The sequence below is a fragment of the Malaclemys terrapin genome, chromosome 3 (assembly GCF_027887155.1).
Source record: "Malaclemys terrapin pileata isolate rMalTer1 chromosome 3, rMalTer1.hap1, whole genome shotgun sequence".
NCBI classification, from domain to species: domain Eukaryota; kingdom Metazoa; phylum Chordata; order Testudines; family Emydidae; genus Malaclemys; species Malaclemys terrapin.
In genome coordinates, this window is record NC_071507.1 from 7,998,922 (window position 1) to 8,022,889 (window position 23,968).

The 23,968-nt window shown below is 43.8% G+C and overlaps 1 protein-coding gene across 3 annotated transcripts in view; it reads right to left on the reverse strand.

Moving 5' to 3' along the window:
* Positions 1-4,007: 4,007 nt before the first annotated feature.
* FERMT1 (FERM domain containing kindlin 1) overlaps positions 4,008-23,968 on the reverse strand; it is a 35,001-nt gene continuing 15,040 nt past the window's right edge. For all 3 annotated transcript variants that reach the window (XM_054024013.1, XM_054024010.1, XM_054024012.1), the window contains exons 8-15: positions 18,220-18,351; positions 18,012-18,061; positions 15,903-16,027; positions 15,109-15,215; positions 13,808-14,029; positions 11,388-11,512; positions 8,932-9,073; positions 4,008-6,134 (exon numbers count right to left, since the gene is read on the reverse strand). In XM_054024013.1, the coding sequence (XP_053879988.1) occupies positions 5,961-6,134; positions 8,932-9,073; positions 11,388-11,512; positions 13,808-14,029; positions 15,109-15,215; positions 15,903-16,027; positions 18,012-18,061; positions 18,220-18,351 (1,077 nt within the window). In that variant the 3' untranslated portion in view covers positions 4,008-5,960. The remainder of the gene's footprint in view (positions 6,135-8,931; positions 9,074-11,387; positions 11,513-13,807; positions 14,030-15,108; positions 15,216-15,902; positions 16,028-18,011; positions 18,062-18,219; positions 18,352-23,968) is intronic.

Below are 23,968 nucleotides of genomic sequence, written 5' to 3' on the forward strand. Positions count from 1 at the left end.
AGCAATGTTATACCAACCTAACGCCCCGTGTAGATAGTGCTTTGTTGACGGGAGAGCGTCGACGTAGCTATTGCCTCTCGAGGCGGTGGATTAACGACGCTGATGGGAAAGCTACATCTTCATGTAGACTTGCCCTCAGTTCTGAGGGACTGACTGTGTAGCCTGGGCTCCTGCTAACGACACGGTCGGATACTGTCCGTGGCTTCAGCTGTTTTGTACCTGCCCCCGTTAGTTGATTGAATTACCACTTAAAGTGGGATTAGCCAAAGCGCTCATTATGGGAGCTGAGTTAGACCAGTGCTTAGAGTTTATGAAAACTCCATCCTCAAAGCGTTAAATGCTACTTTTCTTTGGACGTTCCTCATCTCCAGACAGCCTAGAGAGAGGGAGATGCACTCGCTTTGCCTTGAGCCAGGAAGTACTGCTGGAGCATTTGCTACTGGGAGATCGGTATTTATGGGCAATGTATCTTCCTGAGAAAATGGACTAATCACTTCACACTCTTAAAAGGCTGCCCAACTAAACTCTGAGCCAAACTCTGCCCTCACTTTTCACTCCGTCAGCCCCACTGATTTCACCCCAGGAGTTAAACCAGGCAGCCTTTGGAGAGTTGAGAAGACAGCACGGTAACTAACAACGGGGCCATTCAGTTCAACCGGGGTGGAAAACAACCCTTAATCTTGCCCTTTGCGGGCCTGCTCTTGAAAAGCGCTGAGCACTCGCAACTCCTGCCACTGTCAGGGCCCAATTCAGAAAGACACTGAGCATGTTCTGTAAGGTGCTGAGCGCTCTTGCAGGATCAGACTTTGCCTTTGTTCTTCCTCAGTATTCTCCCCAGCTGTTGTCTGCATTTTGGATGGTCAGCTCTCCAGGGAACAGACTGTGCCTCCCCACAGGTTAGTACAGTGCCTAGCACACTGGAGACCTGATCTGACCAGTAATAAATAGCTACAGTCATACTGATGACAGGTCCTATGGGTAGGTAGTGTTGCCATCACCCTATTTTGAATCAGACACACATTCCAATCTGCTGTAAACTCCGCTGTGCGTCAGTTTCATCCACCTACTTTCACACATCACCAGCCTCCGCTGTTTCTTTAACGGACTTATTTTCTCCTCTCTCCAACTCTACCCAAGGCTTCCAGCGACAAGGCAAAGGGACTGGCCAGAATCTCAGTTTGGGCATGTGTTTTGATCAGGCCATTTCCCACAGACTGTGTATGTGGTTGGGTTTTGAAATCTAAAACAGATCCCACCTCTGCCTCTCCCTTGATCTGAGTCAAAGTCTCTGACTGTCTGAGCTGGAATGTTAAGGATGAGGCCTGCATTCCTTAATGACACAGTGAGATAAGCTGAAGCTATACAGGGTACCAGGTTGTAAAGGCTCCGGAGATGAGTGTTTCCCCACCAGGAAGGCAAAGAATTTTTAAAATGAGTAACAATGGAAGTATCCAAAAAAACAGAGAATTACATCAAAAGCTGATAAAAGAAGAAACATTTTCGGATAGGCCAATCAAACCCCAGAGTCAGCTCAAGTTAATTCTTCTCCTACAAGGAATATAAAAGCAAGAACACGGTTATTTAGCCTGTGGTCTAAACAAGCCTGTGGTAGGTGCATTGCATGCTATTTGCTGTACGCATGCATTATAGGCCAGGACCCCATTAGCAAATCAGTGGTAAATCTCTTTTGTGGAATTACTTGGCAGTTGGAGCAGGCCCCAGCTATGCAAGACATGTGTAATGTTTTACACTGATCTGATTTTGCTTTGTGACATACAGAATAGGGTGGCAACAATGGACTATTATTTAGAGCCAGAGTATTAATTTCATAATGAATTTTGTTTTCATCTAGACAATACATCTGTCTCCATTCGGTCTCTGAATGCAAAATCTTATTTCCCTGGAGTTTCTCTTTAAATTCAGGGTAGGCACTTTTGGTGCTATGTAAATAACTCATCTAGCTAGAAGGGTTTGATCCTACAGCCATGACTCACTTGAGTAAACCAGTTGGTATCTGCAAGCAAACACTGACTTCAGCGGGGTTTTTTGCAGGAGTAAGGCAAGCAGGCGGTGATACACAGGAACTGAAATGCCAAGTCACACAAAGGGCTGGTTCGTGGCGTCTAGCAAAGCAGCACTTGGCACAGCGTGGGTGGCAATGCAAAAGGCTTTGAGCTGCAGTTGGCCCAGTCCTCATGGGGCGTGAGTTAAAGCAGGCCAAACTCATGCTAGCTGCCAATAGCGGTTGCAACGGCTTGGAATACTTGGTCATGATCGGGGCACTGGAATGGGGGGCCAAGGGGCCATGCCCCTCACTTTTTACTGGCCATAAGGACGAGCGACAGAGGGAGGGGTGGAGAGAAGCGAGTGGGGAGGGGGGGAAGAGGCAGAATGGGAGCAGGGCCTCTGGGGAAGGGGCAGTGAGAGGACTGAGGCTCAGGGAGAAGTAGTTTGAGGATGGGGCTTCTAGGGAATGGGTGTCACGAGGGCGGGGGAGAAGGGGCAGGGCCTTGGGGGCGGCACCACAATTCAGGCGCCTGTGGTCCCCCCCACACACACACTTTTAGGGCACTTCCGCCGCTCGTAGTCTTGCTCCCCCGTGCTGCTTGTGTGACAGACGCTCTATTTGACCCACGCACCTGGGACTGAACCAGGGCTAAAAGCATTAGCTCAAGCTATAGCAGCTAAAGAGCCAAAACACTCCAGCACGGGGACCTTTAACACACACGCACTTGCAGGAAGTAGAAGTGAGGGGATTTTCACCGGGCTTTAGGGCAGCTTTTTTCTGGCAAAGCAAATCTGTCCCCAGTGCACCCGAGAATCAGGGCCCAGCTACACAAAGCATCTCATACTGCGGGGAAAGCTCTGACTGAGATACTGGAAACTCGTGAAGAGCCTTGCCTGCCGTTTAGTTTGCTTTTGATGCGAGGTGTCCCACAAAGCAGCATGGCAAGAGGGGAACGGAGAAGCAAGGAACCTTTTTGATGAAGACGTGAATGTCACAGCTGTACGTGCAGGAGGGCAGCAATACACTATTTCATGTTACGTGAGAATGCCAGGGGTCAGCCTGAGAATTCACAAGCAACTGATCTGATTTAACCATGTATCAGGGACAGCAATGCCCCTTTGAAAGATCACCTGCTCTTCCATTTTCTAATTATGAAGTGAAAATGTTGGGCCTTGTCAATACTTGGACAGGACTTTGAGACCTCCAAGGAAAGCACAGGGGGCTGCATGTAGGATATTTGGTATCCTTCCTTCTCAGGACCTTCCTGCTTTGCAGTGTAACTGCACCAATGCAAGTCCCTACTGTAGATGCACTAAGTTACTTGTACCAGTGCCACTTGCCACAGTTTTAAACCAAGGTAAGACCCTAGTGAGTAAGATCCCAGAATAGACAAGCCCTGAGTCAGTCATGAACCAATACCCCAGCAAGGTGCTAGAGGGTGCTGTGCTGTTGGAAGTGCCAGCGTTTGCACAATAGGAAAAAAAAAAAGGGGAAGTCTGGAATACCTGTGGTCACTATAGTCTATGGTGCTTTTGTAACAGAAGGGGCAGCACACTGCTTGTCAAATCAGCTGGGTGGGTGCAGAGAAAAATATTGGCAAACGTGTGTCCCCTGATAAAGGGATCACAGAGACGGTGGACAATATTCCATACCGGGGGATGAGACTGAAGTTGGCAAAGACCCAGGAGGTAGAGAATCTTTAGCGTGACCCTTCTAACTCACTTAGGAGTGATGTCAATGGGCCATACGGGGTACCATTTCCAGCACTCCTTGGGCGGGAGGATGGTTCGCACGCTGCTAGACTTTTGAGAGTTCACGACTATAAAGGATAAACAGGGGAGAGACGTCCTACGGGCTCCTGGATGTGTATACACAACCATCCTCCCCGCACTAGCAGGACACCATTGTTTGAAGGGTAGCAAAGTATTAGCATGAGCGCAAAACAATGAAAGTTAAAGATACCCGCGTGTTCGATACACAATCCCAGGGACAGCCTTCCTTGAATACAAAAAAGTGTGTATTTATTTAAGGGCTGGAACAGCAACAGTGTGTTACAAGCCAGGCTAGAGTGGGAAACATTTCAAAAAATCTTACTGCACAAACATTCAGATATACACAGCATACCATGTGGTTGCCCCTTGCTGCCTGCAGCTGTAACACGCTGTAGGGTGTAGGCAGAACTCCCCACGGAACGAAGCGTAGAGTTCTTCAAAATCAACAGCCTGACACAGCCTGCACCTTGGATCACAAGATCATTTCATGCTGTCTCCCTCTGATCTCAACACAGTGTCGCCTAGTGGGTAGAGCACTGGACAAGGACTGAAGCGCCCACGGGTCTATTCCTGGCTCTGCCACAATCCTGCTGGGCAACCTTGGGCAAGTCACTTCACTTCCCCCAGGCCTCAGTTTCCCCATCTGTAAAATGGGGATAATGACACTGCCCTCCTTTGTAAAGTGCTTTGAGATCTGATGAAAAGAACTACCTACTTCTGTTCTTAGCAGCTCTCGTGCAGGCATTAAGTAGCATAGAAGGCCTTGTATGGTCCCTCTGCACCATGAGTGAATTTCACTAACAGAACACCATTGGGTCTGACTCTTCCCACAGAGCATTAAAGAAAGGGGAGCAGCGCTACTAAAAGAGGAGGGAACGCTCCTCTTCCTCTCCCTGGCTTGGGTTTGTAGTGCTCCTCCACAGTTCCCCCTCCTGTTTCTATGCACTTGACCCCTCATGCGCATACACCCATATGCATCAGGAATAGCTCCACTGTAGCCAGCTGAGAGACACCGGAATAAAACCGGACCCAGTGAGAGAAGAATCAGGCCCAACGACAGCTCAAACAAACAACACCTAGCAGTGATTCTGTAGCGACAAATTCAACATCTCAGGATGCATGAAATGTTGGGGGGTGTGGAAGTCACTGATTTTACGACTGTACCTGAATTAGCCTGTCCAGTGATCAAGCACTCTGCTGACAGTTGAGCATTACAGGCCTGAGCCAAAGCCCACTGAAGTCAATGAGAGTCTCACCATTAACTCCAGTGGACCTTTCTGTCCAACCAAGAGGGATTTTGTTTTGCAATTGTTGTGAAGAGTATATCTTGAAACCCAAGTCCAAAGCATTCAGCATTACAGATTTTAGTATCAATGTTCCCACAGATAATTCAGGTCTCAAGTTAGAGAATGGCATGTAATAACTTTTGCCTCGAATTTAATGCTACGTTTGTAAAATGCCGAGGAAGCACATTTACAGGCCTTTGTAAAAAGTGTTAGTAATGGAGAAATAGCAATTAAAACAATGATTTTAACATCAATATGAAAATATTCCCCAAAAGATTAATGTTTAGGTGCCCAGATTAATACCTGTGCTTAACTTTATGCACAGGAGTTGTCCCTTTGACTTCAATGTGACTTCATGCCTGTGAATAGTCCAACAATGGCAATAAGTGTTCGCAGGACTGGGTCCTTAACTGATACTCAGGGCTTGATAGTTCCATGTGCAAGACAGATCACAGAGTACGGAAAGGACCATACTATGTACAGGATAGGTAGTATTTTGTTCCAGTAATATAGATTTCAAATGTATATTTATGTAGCCTTAGCTCTAGTAATCCTGAGAGATCAACAGCAGTTGCACCAGTGTAATAGAGAACAGGACGTGTATCCCAATATCCTCAAATTCCTTGTTCAGGATGCTAAAATAGATCATCTAAGTTAAACAGGAAAGAATGGGAAATGTCCGTCAACAATCAAGATACAGTGAACCTTTGGCGAAAACTTCACGTAGCATAAAAACAACCAAAGTCATCAAAAGTCACCTTATTCCATCCCTCTGACACAGGATAAGTACACTGTCTATGCTATTCTATCAGCCAACAGATGTAACAGTGTAAGAGAGAAAACCTTACATATTGTCTGGTCCTTTTTGCCAGCAAACAAACATCTGGCTTCACCTCATTCCTGTCCTCCAGTTAATTTGTGGAACAGATCTTCATCCAGTGTTTCATTTTGGTCTTTGGAACGAGTTGACAGGAAGATGTAACCTCCAATGTATTCATGGACAATCTTGCAATCTGCACTCAGGCACGTGAAAGCAATGGACACATTCTGATCAAACTCAATTGCAACCTAAAGAGAAAATGAACAGCAAAAAATCAGTAATGAAAATAAACAAGATCACCTCTGTCCCAGTGATCACATGAATCTTTAGAATAGACTGAGCCCAATAAATACTGGCTGGACTATAAATATCTAAATAAATCAATAGCTGGCATTGCTAATAACAGTGGTGTGGGAAAAGGATCTCTGAATCTGCAGTAAGCCTTTTCCCCGCATCTGTTCAGTTAGAGCCCTCTTGTGGTCAAATCTCCCTTCAATGTTTTTACAGCCCAAACAAAAAGCCATCTCACAGATCACTAAGCTCAGTGGTAACTGGGGAAGTTCCCAGCTTTTAAATGTCTCAGTGGGAATGTGGCAAACAGCATGAACGACCCTGCTTTGAGTCTGTATACAAACAAGTTAAAGAACGTTCTTATTTAATTGTTGTTCATGATGTCATGTGCCGAATCTAAGTGTGATTTGGGGGCTAGAACTCTAGTCGTACGAAGCCACAAAATCCAGCTGAACTGGCTTTTGGGCAATTCTGCCTCCTTGTGATCCTGGCCTAGCAGCTCCTCACCGCACCCTGGCACACAAGGGGCATTCTTGGGGGGTAGCTGGAGCATCTCACATTTCTGTTATCCCTGGCTTCTGGAAAGGCCCTTGGAGCTAGGGGGAGCCAGGTGTAAGTGGGGGTTTTCAACCTTTTTCTCGCTGAGGCCCCCCCAAACATGCCATAAAAACTCTATGGCCCACCTGTGCCACAACAACAGTTTTTTCTGCATGCAAGTTGCTCAGGCATTGGCTTCAGCCCTGAGGGGCAGGCCTCGGGGCCCCAGGCTTGAGCCCCATGCGGTGGGGCTTCAGCTTACTGCCCTGGGCCCAAGCAAGACTAATACCGGCCCTGCTTAGCAGACCCCCTGAAACCTGCTCGCAGCAATGGGGCCCCGGACCCCTGGCTGAGAACCACTGAGATTATGTCTCACTAACTTATATGAGGAGTTAGGCTCCTCTCTGGCCCCTGAATCTAGGATTCACAAAAGGCTTAAAGCCACCTTTGCCCTCCAATTACCAAATCCTACACTGAGCAAAGCTTGGCTGGACCAAGGAAGCTGAGAATCTCTGTAAAAATGACATTGCGGCAGTCCATATTTACCCCTCTCTCAGTGACTTATGCATTGAAGTAGCAGAGCCTGAAGATTTCCATTTTAGCCCTGCAAACTCAGCCTGGGATCTGAGAGTCAAGCTGGGTTCTTTCTGCATCTCACATCATTCCCAGAAATCAAGAATCTGCCTCTGGAGTGTAGAGAATGATGGGTCAGGCAGACTGTAATCCATCTGACTGTGCTATCACTTTACTGGTAAAGCATTAAAAACACGTTGGAAGCTGATTCTGCTCTTGAGTTCATCTGTACCATCCCAATGAAATCAGGGGCAGAATTTAACTGACGGCCGAATTTGTCCCTTTTCTAGTGAATTACAATGAGCAGATCTGACTTAAAGGCATACAGGGAGACATGTTAAGCAGGTGCCATTTTTGCATTTTTCTGATTTTGCTTTAAATTTCAGTCTCTGCCTGTTAAAAAAAAAAAAACATAATACCAATGTTGTATGCAGTGTCGTTGTAGCCACGTCAGTCCCAGGATATTAAAAAGGCAAAGTAGGTGAGGTAATCTCTTTTATTGGACCAACTTCTACTGGTGAGAATGTAGCCTGATCTATAGATTCTTGTATTAATTATATTGATTACTTAAGAATTTCCAGTTATCACTTTGAGGGTTGACAGGTTCTTGTCCCAAGATCAGGCCCAGTATTATTAAAATTATTGTAGAGGTGGGAACCCCAATATGCACAGTTCCAACACTCTCACTATAGGAAAACGTCTATATTTACAATAATTTATTAGTACATTTAGCACAATCACAAACACCCTAATTCAGTAAGATAGATAGCGATAATATAGAATGTCCATCTGCACATCCATGTACTCTTACCATCCCTTGTAGAACAACCTGAAATGTTAGCCATTATCTTCCTCATCACCATCACTAGTGGGCACCATTCTGGCACCTCCCAAAGGCTACATCTCTCTCCTACTGTCTGCAGGCTGGGATAGAACTTGTATAATATGGTATGCTGATGCCACTAAGTCGAACACCTATTCTGTAGGGGTTCCTCCCCTCTTCCTTATTTGTATTTCCTCACCCTATTAATGTTGAGGTGCCCTTCTCCTATAGGTTAGTATATCAATGATCTCAACTTATTGTCATGTATGTTAATTCCTTGCCATGGCATTCTTGTGGGCAGTCATCTGCAGATGTTAACTCATGTTCCTGTGGTTGAGTGGTATTGTTATGAACAAAATTTCCCCATACACACTCTATTCTCAGTTCCCCAAAATGTGGGGGTTACCATTGGGCCATTTATCTGTGCCAAAGTTCATAGGCCTCAAGCGTTATACTAAGTGCTGAAGCTAATGTCGTACAGGGTACAGGCTTGTAGGTTCTTTGCATTACTGCTGAATATAATAAAGACAAGGCAGTGAATATAATAAAGGCAAACTAGCCCTATGGACTAAAGACAGACAAGCTTTCAAGCTTCAAAGAGCTCTTTGTGGCTCGAAAGCATGTCTCTCTCACCAACAGAAGTTGGGCCAAAAGAGATTCTCACCCATCTTGTCTTGCTAGTATAATACCAAGTCACACAAATGGATTATTTAATAAGTCGTGACATCAGACTAGTTTTTGAGTTTAAAAATGATCTGGTGAAAGCATCTTCAGGTGATTGCAATGTAGGAATCAGACATGAAGAGCTGTTCTGATTTTACCTGACGTATTTCCCAGTTCACATTCCACTGCTTCATACTGGAGAATCTCCACGTTGTGATAGGATCCCCAGTGGCTGCATCGATCCTAATCAGCCTGTTATAGGAAATTCCCAGCAGATCATCTTTCTTGCTTCCTTTAAATCTGGGGGGGGAAAAGCAGGTTCATTCTGCAGCACATTTCCCTAGTGAGATATTTCACCTGTCCCTTATGCAAGTGTGGCAAAAAGGGGGAGGAGGCTTCCGCTGCCTGGCCACAGGTAAGCCACAACGCAAGCACCCAGAGGCAGCCTGAGCAACGCAGGAGGTTGGAGCAGTAACGGGCTTGAATCAAACCCGCTGATCACAACATCCTGGAGCTTGGGAAAGTTTGGCTCCTTCTCTGCTGAGGTGCGTAGCACAAGGCAAGAATATGGCCTGGTAAAATATGGCAGTGGCTATGAAAATACAGCAGAAGAGTGTATTCTCATGGGAATGTAGCTATTCAGCCACCAACATTTTAGGGAAATAAAGGAGGATTGTATGAAAAATACAGGAAAAAAAAGCTTATTTTAAGGGACATGTAAGAGTGCTGGCTTGTAATTTATCTTATGGTAGCACATTGGCACCCTAGTCATGGACCAGGACCCCATTGTGATAAATGTTACACAAACACAGAACAAAAAGGTGATCCTTGCTCCAAAGAAGCTGATACAGGGACACAGCCCCTTTAAGCCTGGGGGCTGCTGGGAGTTGTAGTTTCCACACAAATCACATAATGGAGAAGGGGGGGTCCATTGACAAAGTGTCATGTGACACCTGCAGGAAACTATATAAAGGAAGGTTTCAGAGTAGCAGCCGTGTTAGTCTGTATCCGCAAAAAGAAGAACAGGAGTACTTGTGGCACCTTAAGTGGGCTGTAGTCCACGAAAGCTTATGCTCTAATAAATTTGTTAGTCTCTAAGGTGCCACAAGTACTCCTGTTCTTCTTTATATAAAGGAATGCTCCTGCCTCACTCTGGAGGATATGAGCATTTGAGGTAAGACCAAGGAAAGTCCTTCCATGGGAACTTGGCAAGGGGCCCAGGAGATAGCTAGGAAAAGCAATTCCTTCCCCCCACCCCCTGTGTTACTTTGATTCTATTTTGGAATCTCGTCTAAGATCACACAGCTGGCCCTGCGGGAGAGGACTTGAACCAGATCAGAATTTTTGTGTTTGTGTGTGTGTGAGAGAGATATCAGATAACTGCCTATCAGTTTACAGAACGTCATTGCACAAATATGTTATCTACGCTACAAAATCATGCATTTGTATCACAGTTTAGGACCTTTTGCAGAATTATTGATGAAACATGGGACAAAGTGCATCCTAAATTGTCTTTATACAGGACAGTAGGCACCAAATAAGGGATGTGCCTTATACGTTTTTTTTTTTTTTTGCTCTGTAAATTTTGCTGAACTTTTTGGGGAGAGCAATTGTGACTCAATGGTCTAAATTCTGCCCTCAGATGCACCCGTATATCCCTACTGAAACCTTAGGAAGGCCCAGAGCAGTGGGAGATGGAGGCTGCAAGGCAATAACTAAGAGCAGAATTGGACCCTATTTGTTCGGACCCCAGCTTCCAGCTGACAACTGAGGGCAGGTCTACACTATGGGGCTAAGTCGACCTAAGTTACGCAACTCCAGCTATGTGAATAACGTAGCAGAAGTCGACATAGCTTAGGTCGACTTATTGCGGTGTCTACACCACACTGGGTTGACGGGAGAAACTCTCCTGTCGACTTACCTTAGTCTTCTCATTCCGGTGGAGTACCGGAGTCGACAGGAGGGTGATTGGCGGTCAATTTAGCAGGTCTTCACTAGACCCACTAAATCGACCCCCGGTGTATCGATTGCCGCTCATCGATCCCCCAGTAAGTGGAGACAAGCCCTGAGATATGGAGGAGCTGACAGTTTGCTATTTGAATGCATATAGTATGTAATGAATTGCCAAAGCAGGTGTGATGCTTAAAAGAAATGCAGTGTTGCCTCGAGTGCTACTGGGAAAGAGCAGGAGCGATGAGATGCAATGCACAGTTGAGAACACGGAGGAAGAAATGGTGCTTTTTCCATCTTTGAGTTTGTGTGAGTGATAAGTCTAGTTTATTCCTCCGGGCACCTTACTTCAGTCAAAACTCATCATGTTTTGTACAATGCCAAACACAATGGGGAGTAACGGGGCTCCTAAGTGCTACCACCTAATAGAAATATTATTACTATTTATTACTTGTATTGCTGTAGTGCCTAAGAGCCCTTGTCCTAGGCCAGAACCCCATAGTGCTCGGTGCTGTACAAACCAAGAATAAAGCTGGTCCTAAAACAGCATGCAGGTTTCCAGAATTTAAAAAAAGTGTAAGATCATGTTCTTAAGAACTGTGACTCAAAGGAGTCTCTGAAAGTCACTGACCAGGAAAACAGCAGGGCAGTCTGACATTATTACCTTACAATGTAGTATGTTAAACCGAACTCAGGGAGGGACTGCCACGCCTGGATAAAGCGCAACTTGGCTTCCACTAGCGGCATCTGTGCCACGTTTTGATGGGCTTCCAGAATGCGGGCAGCCAACTGAGAGAGACAGGAGAGAGGAGGATTTCAGAGGGTTGATGAGCGCGGTGCAAAAATAGCCTTTGTTTTCTTTAAATAAAATAGTATCAGCTCCAAGGCCACGTTCAGACACAAATGGTTCAGGAGGAAGTAGTCACTCTCCTAAGTAAACAAGGTGCTGTATTCACTCAGGGACGAATCCTGACCTGTAGCCTTGTTCTGCTCAGTGCAGATCAGGAGAGTCTGGGGCATAAAGATACCTGCCTGATCCTCATTCTCTGCTGTGCTGGGATCCAACATAAAGCAGAGCAACCTCAGGGCTGCTGTATTTTAGGTTTGCTGCCCACCTCCCCTAAGGAGCATTCCACAGCTGGAGACTTCTGGGATGTTAGGAGGCCCCGGCCACCCACTCCCCCTCTTTCTGGCCACATCCCCTGCACTGCAGGCTACGTGTCGGGTGGTGTAGGAGCTCCTACGGTGGCCCTTTGCCACCCAAGGATTCCTCTAGGCATGCAGGAGCCTCATGAAGCCAGACCTAATGGATTTACGACTGCTCTACCTTGCCTGATTGGTGCAGAGCAGCTGGCGTGCACGGAGGGAATCCGGCCCTCTGTCGATTGTTTGCCAACAAAGCGACAGCACTGGAAGAGCTTTTAGTTTCCAAGCTGCACATTCAGTACAATATGGCCCTCCGATCCCAGCTAGCCCGGAGCGACGGCTCATTCCATCACCCTACGCTGCCTCAGGCTAGCGATTCTTCGGCTGGCTCATTTCTGGTTCTCATCCTACATCCTTGGTTTGGCCCGGCACACTTCCCTGTTTCTGCTTTGTGCTGGGTCCACCTGCGGCTGCTACCCCGACTTGCGACCTGGTGACCGCAGGAGCTCATGGCGTGGAAACTGAATTGCTGTGCGCAGCGTCACTCCTGAGCAATCCTGCTGGAATGCTAAATATGCTACCAAGGAGCCCTGCAAAGCGCTGGGGAAATGGACCCCGATCACCTGCGGATCAGGCTTAAAGCCAGTGAGAGAAGCAGGCTCCTTTATGACACCAGGCTGTTACATTTGGTACTCATTCATGCCCTTTGCAGTCACTGCACTTGGCAAGCTCTAGGGCTTCATTTGCACAATCTAGTGACAAGTACATGGGTGCAAACAAAGGTGCCCTTTGCTAGGGAGCAGTTTTACCAGGCTGATTCCTGATCTAATGCCAGAGGGGCTGGAAGCCCATGAGTCCTGCAGCAGGGGCCCCTCTGAGGCTGTGGCCCTATAAAGGAGAAAACCCTACGGTGAGGGCTGAGTTGCAGGTAGCTCTGCTATCTGGCTTTGGAGAGGAGCCGGTCCATAAGTTCTGGGAGGAATGGGCTGACTTGATTTGTTACATGCAACAATTGGTTACTCGACAATTGTAACTGGATCAATTCAAACCCACTCAGTGACAAACTGGTACAACTTGGGGGTGGGGGGGGAGGGTAAAGCTGCCTGGCAAACTTTTTTTTAGTCCTCCCAACATTTTTTAGACTTCAAAACTTTTCCTATTTTCCAACAGGATTAAACCGAGCCCTTTTAAAATGAAAAACGAGAGGAGAGTGAGAGAGATATCAACCCTTCACCCTAGAATAGCCAAGAGGTTCAAGTCCCTGGGCTGACTCAGGCAAAGCACAGCCTTAAACCTGGGTCTCTCACAACCCACACGAGTGCCCCAACCACTGGGCTATTGGCTATTCTGGGAGGTGGTGTTTGCAAGCACGTACATATGTATGCACTCGCGCCCCCCTCCTCCGACCTAAGAAACCTTCTCGCCAAAATAGACCCTTTCCTGTGAACATTTCCTGTTTCAGAGAATTGACTTTTTCCAACAAAAAACAGTTTAGACAAAAAATTTCCCGACCAGCTCTGCTAGGGGGTGGGGCACCACAGGAGGTTCTTCTCCTCCTCTCCCGGTCTAGGGGGCTGCTGGAGAATCCTATCTACCTAAGGTACAGACAACCCTGTCCCTCATGCAACCTTCTGGTGTGCCAGCACGATCAATGGGAGGCAGCCACTGGCTTTGGAGACAGAGGGGTGGCTGCAGGGGGCTTCCTGGGAGAAAGCAAGTGTTGAGAGCCTGTCTCTGTGCTTGTTTTAAAGAGACAGGCCTCTCTTTAAACACGGAAGAGAATTATTGTTGTAAGATATTCCTGGCTGTGGCAAGGAGCCCCTTGAATAGTCTCCCAGCACCGTTCTGAGCCAGTCTGACCCTGGGCTCCACCGCACAGTGCATCTGTCATCTCTCCTTTCCCAGGGGCCAGCCGAACCTCAGGGACGCCAGCTGTACCTGTTTGGACTTGTATTTTTTGGCATATCGTGGTGAGACAAAGCGTTCCGGTTTCATGTCCACGCTCTCTGGATCAGAGACCGCCTGCGGGGACGTGCTCCGGTTCTTCATCTTCAGGAATGAAAGGATTTTATGTACCTCGGGCCGGTAAGAGCTGTCTGCCATTGTTTTGCCTTTGGCAGCTAAGACACAAGCAGCCATCCAGCACGCATATTGATTCTCCTGCAATAAAAACCCCCAATCGTTTGCAATTACTGGCCAACTTCTTGCCATTTGTTGCTCACAAGCAGTTCATTATGATCATTCAACACCCAAAATTCAAGCTGTGCCGATTAGTTAAGTTTGGACACATAGATCACATGTATCAATGCTGTTCTCTGATTGGGCTAATGTAACTCGGAATCAGCTTCCCGGGACACGATTACTGCAGTGAGTTCCAAAGCTGCTTCCATGGAATATTCTTGGATGTTTATTTGAAATCAGCTGTTAACATTCCTGCTTGGTAGAACATTCACACAGGGCCTGACTTTGAGAAATGCCTCGCATCTGTAGTTCCCCCATTGACTTCAGTAGCAACTGTGGGGGCTCAGCGTAGCTGACTCACGGACATAAACAGAACAGAAGCAAATTCAATATTTTATCCAAGTGAATATTGTGGGAAACCATTTGATACATTATCCTGGCTCCAGCAGTGGCTACTGAGCCTACCGAGTAAAATAAAATGCTTTGGAATAGAGCCGGGAGGATATTTTCCAGGGAATTTTTTTTTTTTGGACCAGAATGAAAATTTTTACAAAGAATCTTCATTTGGGTCGACATGTTTTAATGACAAATTTCAATACAATAAAATTCAAAAAATGTGTGTGTGTGTAAATCAGTCTTACTTTTCGACTATCCTTCCCGCTGCCCGCTTTTCCAGTGGGGAAAAAAGCGAGGAAAAAAATATGTCACTGAAAATTTCAAAACAAAACATTTTCATTTATTTTGAAATTTTTCACCATGCGCTTACTTGTTTCAAATGGCTCTACATGTGAATACATGAATGAACTCTATTTTTTCATTACTTTATCCCCTCTACCAGCCCACACCCCATTCTCCTGTTTTGTCCACTTGTGGCATCCTATCTGACATACAGATTGTGAGATCTCTGGGGCATCTTTATTTATCTGTACTTCCTGGGAAGGCAAGTCACAGAACAGCAGCTGTGGTCTATCACAGGTGCTGTTCTGTGACTTGCCTTCCCAGGAAGGGCCATAATAAACATCCAGAATAAGGAATGTGCTTTGTGTCTCATTACTCACATTATCGCATCTCAAATACACTTCATTCATGCCATCAGCAACAGGAATTAGTAATTTAATTCCAAATTTTCTCCCGGCTACATTGACATCTGGTACAACTTCACATCCTAATTGACAGAGGGACAAAAAGAAATGAAGGATACATGTATTTAGTTAACATCAGAGGTGCAGTAACTATTATAGCTGTGGAAAGGCGGTGTTTAATGGATCTTTGAGATTCGTGGGCAAGATTTTCAAAAATTAGCCCAAAGCACGGCACCTAAATGATTGGTCTAATTTGCAGAAGAGCTGAGCACCTGTAGTGCTAAGAGCACAATGTTTAACTTGAATCACAAGAATATGACCAGTGAGGTAAAGAAGAGGTCTGAAATTCTCAACATTGATCTTAGCAATAATTTAATGTAGCATTATAATGGAGATATGTTTAGTGGAATAGGGTAAAATTTCCAAAAGCACCTAAGTGATTTAGGAGGCTAAGGCCCATTTTCAAAAGTGACTAGTTTTGAAAATGGGTCTTGGGCACTTTTTGGAATTTTACCCAAATCCTCTATTACCAGTTTACTTTTTTGCAAGGACAGGGGTGAGAATTTGCTAGGAACACATCCTTTTGGGCTAGTACAGTTCACCTGGGCCTCTTTCTGCAGGTAAAGCCTGTATAATCAGGCCCCAAATAGGCCAATATCTGTAAACAGCCGTAGGATTAAGTGCTACCATATTGATCTTTTAGTATACAATTTACAGTGAGTTCTCGATTAATTTTTCCATACTATGGAAAAGGAAAAACAAATGCCTACCTTTTAGGTTTAGCTTCTCAATGGGTTCTCCGTGGCCAGCTTCCTTGTTTTTAAAATAAGATACTGAAGTGTCTTTAAAGACAAACCAATACTGCTTGAAGGCTTTTAGCGTTAGCTTCTTGGGCCTACATATAAAGAGGATGTGAATTAGTTTTATGGCTTACGTTACAACCTACAAATCGCTGGGCCATAGACTGCTCTCAGATACACCAGTATAGATCCAGCGTAGCTCCACCGAGGTCATTCATTTACTGACTTGAGAGGAGTTACTCATGATTTGTGTAACCTGTGTAAGTGAGAGAAGGCTCAATCCCCATTGTCCAGAACAAACTCCAAGTTACCCTGAAGTCCAGGGATGTTTATACCCAGAATATTGATTACGGTCCATCTTTAAGTTTTACATTAATAATCAGTATCAATCTCTTCTAAAAAGGCTAAATGAGGTTTTGTCTGATAAATACACTACTGCTAATACAATGTATACATTAATTCCGATGCTCCACTGTGGTTTCCGAGGCCTTGTCTTTATTACAAAAATTGCATCAGTTTGACTAAATTAATCTACACTTCGATTGTACAATCTCTGGGGCAGGGGCTGTCTTGTTGTTCAGTGTTTGAACAGCACCTAGCACAATGGGGTCCTGGTCCTTAACTAGGGCTCCTAGGCACTATAATAATAAATAATAATTTTAAATTCATCTAGTAAAACTGCTGTAAATCCCTCATTGACACACTTAAACCGGTTTGACTCTGGCTTTAATCAGTTTCATTTAATTCAGTACTTTACCAATGCAAGCTAAACCTCTTAAACCAGTTTAAATGCATCTACCTTAGGGAGGAGTTGCAATTGTTTAATTAATTGAGTAACATTTTCTCCAGGACTATCCACAACTCAGTGTGATTCTCGTCTTGTTTATACTGGTCTAAATCAGTATTAACTCCACTGATAAGACACTAGCAAGAGGAGGATCAAACCTAATAGGTTTGAAGAGACAATCACTATTTTAAGTTAAAAACATAATCTACTTAAAATACTGTTGACTTGAGAGGTGAAACCCTTCATGTACAAACTCTAAAAAGTCATTATTGATCTTTAAGAATTACAGAACACTACTGTCCATTTAGTACTGGAGCTGATTGGGAAATGAGAATTTTTCCATCTAGAAAATTTTGACTTTTTATCAAAAAAAAAAAAAAAAAAAAAAAAAAAAAAAAAAAAAAAATCTAAAAAACTTTTTGGCAATGGACAATATTTGGTTTTCAATTTTCTGATGGGGAAAAAAACCCCAAACCACAAAAACAAAACCAACAAACATTTCAGAGGAAAGCGGACACCAGCTGTGAAAACTTTTGTTTAGTCAAAAACCCAATTTTCCAAAAAAGAAGTTTGGACAGAAAATTTTCAACCAGCCTTACTTATTACTCATTTAAAATAAAAAATATAGTCCAGATGTGAGCCAACTACCCAATATTATCACCCATACAAATGCAAATATTGTTTTCCCAATATGTTGCAATGACACACACTGTGATTCAACATGATGCATGTGAATGCATCTGTCAGTGCAAACATGTTCAGGTTTGCAAAACTGTGTATTTAGCAGTGCAACAAAGCAAGTATTAGTAACAAAACACTACTAGCCTTTTATAGGAATGTTTTACATCTAATCTGATTTTCATATATCCTTTGAAATGCCTTTGGTTTACTGTGTGATTTATAACATTCTTAATGGTTAAAAATAACCACTGAATGCTGTCTGAAGATAACCGCCTTGTTAGGGAGGTGGAGGGGGAAGGGAGAAACAAACAATCCATTACTAAAACTACAGAACTGATAGCACTTAAAAGGGTTGAGTTCGCTTTCATCTTAACACACCTTGAAAGCGTCATGACTGTTGAGGGAGGAAGAAGAAGCAGCAGCAGCAAAAAAGGACATTATGCCAAAGTGCCAGTTCTGTAATTTGTTATAAAACACTTATCAGATATCTTCACTGCTCTCCTCAAAATCATTCTTAGAGATCACTTGGACAGCATTAAAAGGCAACAAAACTGAAGGAATCTTCACATGCATAGCTTTGTTTTTTGTTTAATCTTTTTGTGTTTACTCACCTAAAGAGCCTGAGATTATCTGCAAGTTTCGGTATGTCTGTAATGTCCTCCTAAGGATAATCAAGGATAAATTTTATTACAACACACTTCCTAAAGGGTGTCACACCCTTCAGGTCCTGCTTTTTTACTAGAGTTCTCAGGATATAAAGCCAAGGTATTTGATTCAGTGACTTCAGTGGGAGCAAGCTCGGGACCCCAAATGACATACCAAAATGTTATCCATTTTTCCACCTTCCAGCGTCACTTCCAGATTGGAAAGCGCAGCTTCCACTTCATCAACTTCAGATTCATTTGTGAAGTCTTGTGCCTCTGATGCTAACGATAACTTGCTTAAGTGATACTGTAATAAAATATAGAGAGTTGGATTGAAAGGCCTAGTTTATTTAAAAAATGGACTGCAAATATCACTGGCTACCTGTAAGCAAAGACTCTGAAAAGAGTGCAATCCATTTTCTAGGGCGGGGTCCACCTAGTGTGGGCCTCCATAGTGAGGAATTAGGATGGAATTTCCATTGGCTGTAAACAGTGGGGTAGATACAATAGGATTTCAAATACAATTATTGCCAAAGAGCTTGTATGGCGATTGCCAATGGTGACATTCTACTCTTGGATAATTCTACATTTTGTCAGGGTGCCCCCGTGACTAACAATCTCACCCTGGCCCAGTAAGCTTTTCTAAAAGATGTTCTGGTTCAAACAGGAATTATGCTGGGGAAGTTCTATGGCCGGTTGTGATGGGGTAGCCACCCCCACACAAGGCCTGCAGGGGGTAAGCGAGGCCCAATTGCCCACCTAGGCTACACCTGGAGGAGGACCCAGGGAGCAAGGAGGACTAATTAAAGGGGGAGGCTCCACTGGACAGGAACAGAGGGAGCCTATATAAAGCCCATAGCTAAGAGCAGAAGGGGCCGGGGCAATGGAGGATTCCCTGACCCCAAATGAAGTCACTCTAGAAACTGAAGAAGAATCTATTAGAGAGGGAGAATGGATACACAGGGCTCGTCTACACTTACAGAGCTGCAGCAGTTAGTGAAGACACTACCTACACTAGGGGTATAGATTTCCCCCTGAGCGATGTAGTGGTACTGATAGTTGTTTGTCGTTGTAGTGCAGGTCAGGGCAAAGTAGGGGAAAAAAAGAAAAGAATAGAAGCAGATGATATCAGCAAAAAAGCAAAGCTGAGGAAGGAAATAAACCAAAGTGTTCTACTGGTAAGATCCCTAGCCAAAGAAATAGGCTTAGATGATGTTAACCCTGTGAAAGTAGCTGCTTGGATTAAAACAAAAGTGTAGGGGATATTATAAGAGTTAGGAAGCTGCGAGATGGTCTTCTAGTTGAACAAAGAGCAAGCTGATAAACTGCTAAAAACTAAAATGCTGGGGAAAGTGAAAATAAGTTGCCAACTACCCAAGTATTTGACTGAAATAAAGGGGGTATTAGACGGAGTGCTATTAGAGCTGACCAATGATGAGATAACCAAAAGCATAGGAGAAGATAAAGTATTAGTAAGGAAGTGACTAATGAGTAAACGAGAAGAAAGCAAGTCATCCACAGCTGTACTGATTACATTCAAGGGAGCGACTCTACCTGGGAAAGTAACACTAGGGTTTCAGATATTGAGAACTAAGCCATATAACCCCCCCTCTCTTCAGGTGTTACAACAGCCAATGGTATGAGCACGTAGTGGCTGTTTGTAAAGGGAAAACAAGATGTGGTAAATGTGGGGGAAAGCATTCCTATGAAAATTGTAGAGAAGAGACAGAGGTCAAATGTAGTAACTGTGGTGGTAACCACAGACTGGCATATAGAGGGTGTATTGTGGCAAGCTAAAGAGATGCAAAAGACAAAAACTGTCAATAACATATGTGAAAACTGTAAGGAGACTTTCAAAGCATCAGGTGGAGAAGAAAGAGACAATCGGCACAGAAAAAGGGGAACTGCAGACATAGCCTTGTTCTGTAAAGAATATGATAAACACCACATAAGGAATAGGTGATGATCTACCAGTAATGAAAATAGAAAGGTTTATTGCATTTAGTGATAGAAGTGATGAACTGTATATCACAAACTGGGGGGAAAAAAAATCAGAAAAAAGAAAAATTATCACAAGGGCAATGAGAAATACTTGTATATTAGCAACTTGTCAATAGACCACATTTGTGCAATTTTGAATGAAGTGAATGGTGAAGTATGACTAGTATGGGGATCTCAATGCACACAGCCTGATAGCACATGGTCAAGAACTAAAAGAAAATATCCTGGAAATGAAAGCTAAACCAGATGTCATATGTACCCAGGAAACATGGTTGGTTGAAAAGCTTGCCTTTAAAATTCCAGGGTATATTGCTGTTAGGCAAGACCAAAAACTAGGAAGAGGAGGAAGTGTTCTGTACTTTCAAAAGGGAAAGATTAAACTGCATTGCAGTAGAGAATGAAGAAGCAAGCCTAAAATACAATACTGTTGAGATCCCAATGCAGAAGAGTAATATTTCTTTAAGGATTTATAATATTTGTAACGGGGTGGCAAATTAGGAAGTTCACAGCTACAAGAGATAGTGAAGAATGCTAAGACCATATGTTATATGCAGTGACCTAAATTGTCATAATAAATTGTGGGGAAGTAAGACAACTGGTAAACACGATGCATGCTTAGAAAAGTTCATTGATGAAAACAACCTAGTAGTTTTAAACAAGGACATCCCAACTAGATTTAATGCAGCAGATAATAGTCTTTCCTAATTAGATCTGGGAATTAGAACAACAGGTATTGCAAGTAAATGCATCTGAGAAGTATATATGGAAGAAGGAATGGGGAGTGATCATTTCCCTATACTTATTACTTTTCAAAGGCAAAGTAAGGTGGAAGATAATGGAAAGTTACCCACCTGGAATTTTAAGAGAGAACTGGGAGCTATTTACAAGTAATTTGTGAATAATCATTGGGTGAGTGATGACAGAGAATTTCAGTAATAATGTAACAAAGGGATTAATAGCAGCAGCTACTGTAACCATACCTAGGATATTTAAATACCCCCAAACCTAAAAAATAAAAATAAAAATCACTTCCCTAGTGGAATGAGAAATGCAAAATGGCAGTTAAAGAAAGGAACAAATCCTATTAAAAAAGCAAAAAACACAGTGACTAGCGAAGAGCTAATGAAGTATAAAAGAAGTAAGGCAATAGCACAAAGAATTATAAAAAACAAAATCAAAGAAAGAGTTGGAGTAAGTACTGTGGGTGGATAAACTAAGATCCCAAGACATCCGAAATATACAGGCAAATTAGGAGAAGGAATGGAATTCAGACAAAGGTTATGTCTACTCTACAGCTGTGTCACCGTAGCACTTCTGGTGAAGATGCTCTAAGCCGACAAAAGAGAGCGCTCCCATTGGCTTAATCATTCCTGCCTCCGTGAAAGGCAGTAACCACATTGGCAGGAGCTCTCATATCCAGTCTGGGTAAAATTATGGAGAGAATGCTGAATGGAAAATTGGATGCCTATTTGGAAAACAGTGGCATTATAAAGAAGATGCACCACTGATCACATGGCACAATTAGAAACTGTAATACAAAAGTAGTATGAGGTTCAAGGGTCTTTATTTTTGAGTCGAAGGACCACGCAGGTCATAGTTGGGAAAGTTATGTCGGATATGTATAATATTAAAAATGGTACGCCACAGGGAAGTGTTATCAGCCTGACCTTATTTAATATTATGATCTCCCAAAACAAGGAAGTGCTGGGGTAGGTGTCACTCTATTCACCCTGCTCTGTGGACGAGGAGCAGGACTATTAAGGTGGCACAAAAGCGACACAACAAAGCGTTGAGAGACCTCTGGCTGGGGAAATACATGGGGGTTTCAAGTTCTCTGTTGCTAAAACCAAAGGATTGTTTTTTAGAAAAAGGAATGTAAACAGTATCTGTAGGGAGAACATAGATAGTTAAAAGGTTCAAATTCTTAGGGGTAATATTTGATACTAAATTACTTTGGAAAGATCATCCAAACAATGTTAAAGATAAATATACAGGAAGGATGAAACTGGGTCCAAGGCTCCTTGAGACTAACTGGGGGCAGATAAGAAAACACTGCTGATGGTATACAGAGCCTTAATCACACCAGTTATGGACTATGGCTGACAAGCTTTTGGGTCAGCACCAAAATCAAATCTTAAAAAATTAGATTTAACGCAAGCCCAGGCACTACAAATGGTGTGTGGCACATTTAGAACACCACCTCTATGTGCACTACAGATAACTGGCATTTCACTTGCAGCTACGCTGTGAACAAAACTACTGGACCTAACTTTCTGGGCCAAAGTTAATGGGAATTGCCACGATGAAAGTGCTCAACAAATTTATGAGGGCTGTTGGGAATTTGATAGGCAAACTATAGCCTACCATGTTAGAATGCCACATGCCGTTCGAGATGCAGTGTAGTTGCAGGAATTGAAAGGCACGGAAAAGCTGAATGAAATCAAAACTTTCAGTCATGGGAAAATGAATTATGGATGGAAAGTCACATATCCAAAAATGGATTTATATTTATTTTATAAATTTAAGGATTAAAAAAAAAAAAAAAGAGGCAGTGGGTATTAAAAAAATGCAGTATACCAGTATATAGATGAAAAGTGGAGTCGGTTTTGTTAAATACACGCAGAGATGTCCAAAAAAGAAAAACAAACAGGAAGAGTAGCGACGGCATATCCAAAATTGGGCATCAGTACATCTAAAAGAATATCCTACTGTTTGGCTGTCATGCAGAGGTGGAGTAAGGTCTGCTGGGGCCCTGGGCTGGAGCAAGTGGGGGGGGCCCAGGCATTGGAACTGTGATCTGCCCCACCCCTTCTGCCGCAGCCCCACCCCTGTTCCACCCTTGGCCCCACCCCATTCCACCCTTTCCCCCGAGGCCCCGCCCCATTCCACCCATGGCCCCAACCCATTCTGCTCCTTCCACCTCCCCCACTGCCGCTGCGACCCCAAGACCAGAGAAACTCCAGCCTCATGGCCTCGGTGGGGGGAGATTTTTCCGGTAGCCCCAAATTGGCCAGAGCCCCTGGGGATGGGCCCCGTGCAATAATCCGCCACTGCTGTCATAACAGCTGAACTAGTAGCAATAAATTAGATCTGGGATGTATGCCCAGCAGCAGTGGTAATTTTTTTCGGATTCAATCTCAGGCCTTATGGCAATAAAAAAGGGCATCTCAGTACGTAGAAATGATTTAATCAATTAAGATATTGCTAATAACAGAGTTAGTACAGATGGGGATACGTGTAGCATTAGCTTGGACCCCAGTGCATAACACAGAATGAAATGGCAGACAAAGCAGCTAAAAGAAATGGAAGGATTGACATAGAAATACTCTTGGGGAAACGTAGTACAGAAAAATGGAAAAGATGAATGGCAAAAAAATTGGATTAATGAGAGAAAGAGGCAGAAGATTTTTTGAATTGTGCCCTAGAGTTCAGGATTACAATATACGTCAGGGCCTGGCTAGGACAACGGAAATGCTTTTATTAAGAATGCAATTTGACCATTGTGGCTTAAACAGAAATCTTTTTCGAATAAAAAGGCACAAAGATGGACTATGTTCACTCGAAGGTGGAAGAAACAATCCATCATCTTTGATGGGTATGTCAGGGCTTCAATAAAGAAAGGGAACAGCTTTTTGAGGAAGTCAAACATCTTAAGGCAAAAAAACATTATGTGATTTAGTAAAAGAATTGGGAAATGGGGTATTATTAAAAAGGCACCGGGCAGAGCAAGAGACTAAAACCCGCTAAGTATTGAGGAATTATAGTTGGTGGCAGGTTGTGACTATTCAGTCAACTCTGCTACGCCATAACAAAGGGAAAGAAAAGAAAAAAAAACAGGGGGCTGCAGAGAGAGGAACTGCAGTCACTCTCAAGGGGAGAGACAGTAAGGTAGGAAGTAGCCAGGGATACAGCAGTGAGGTTTG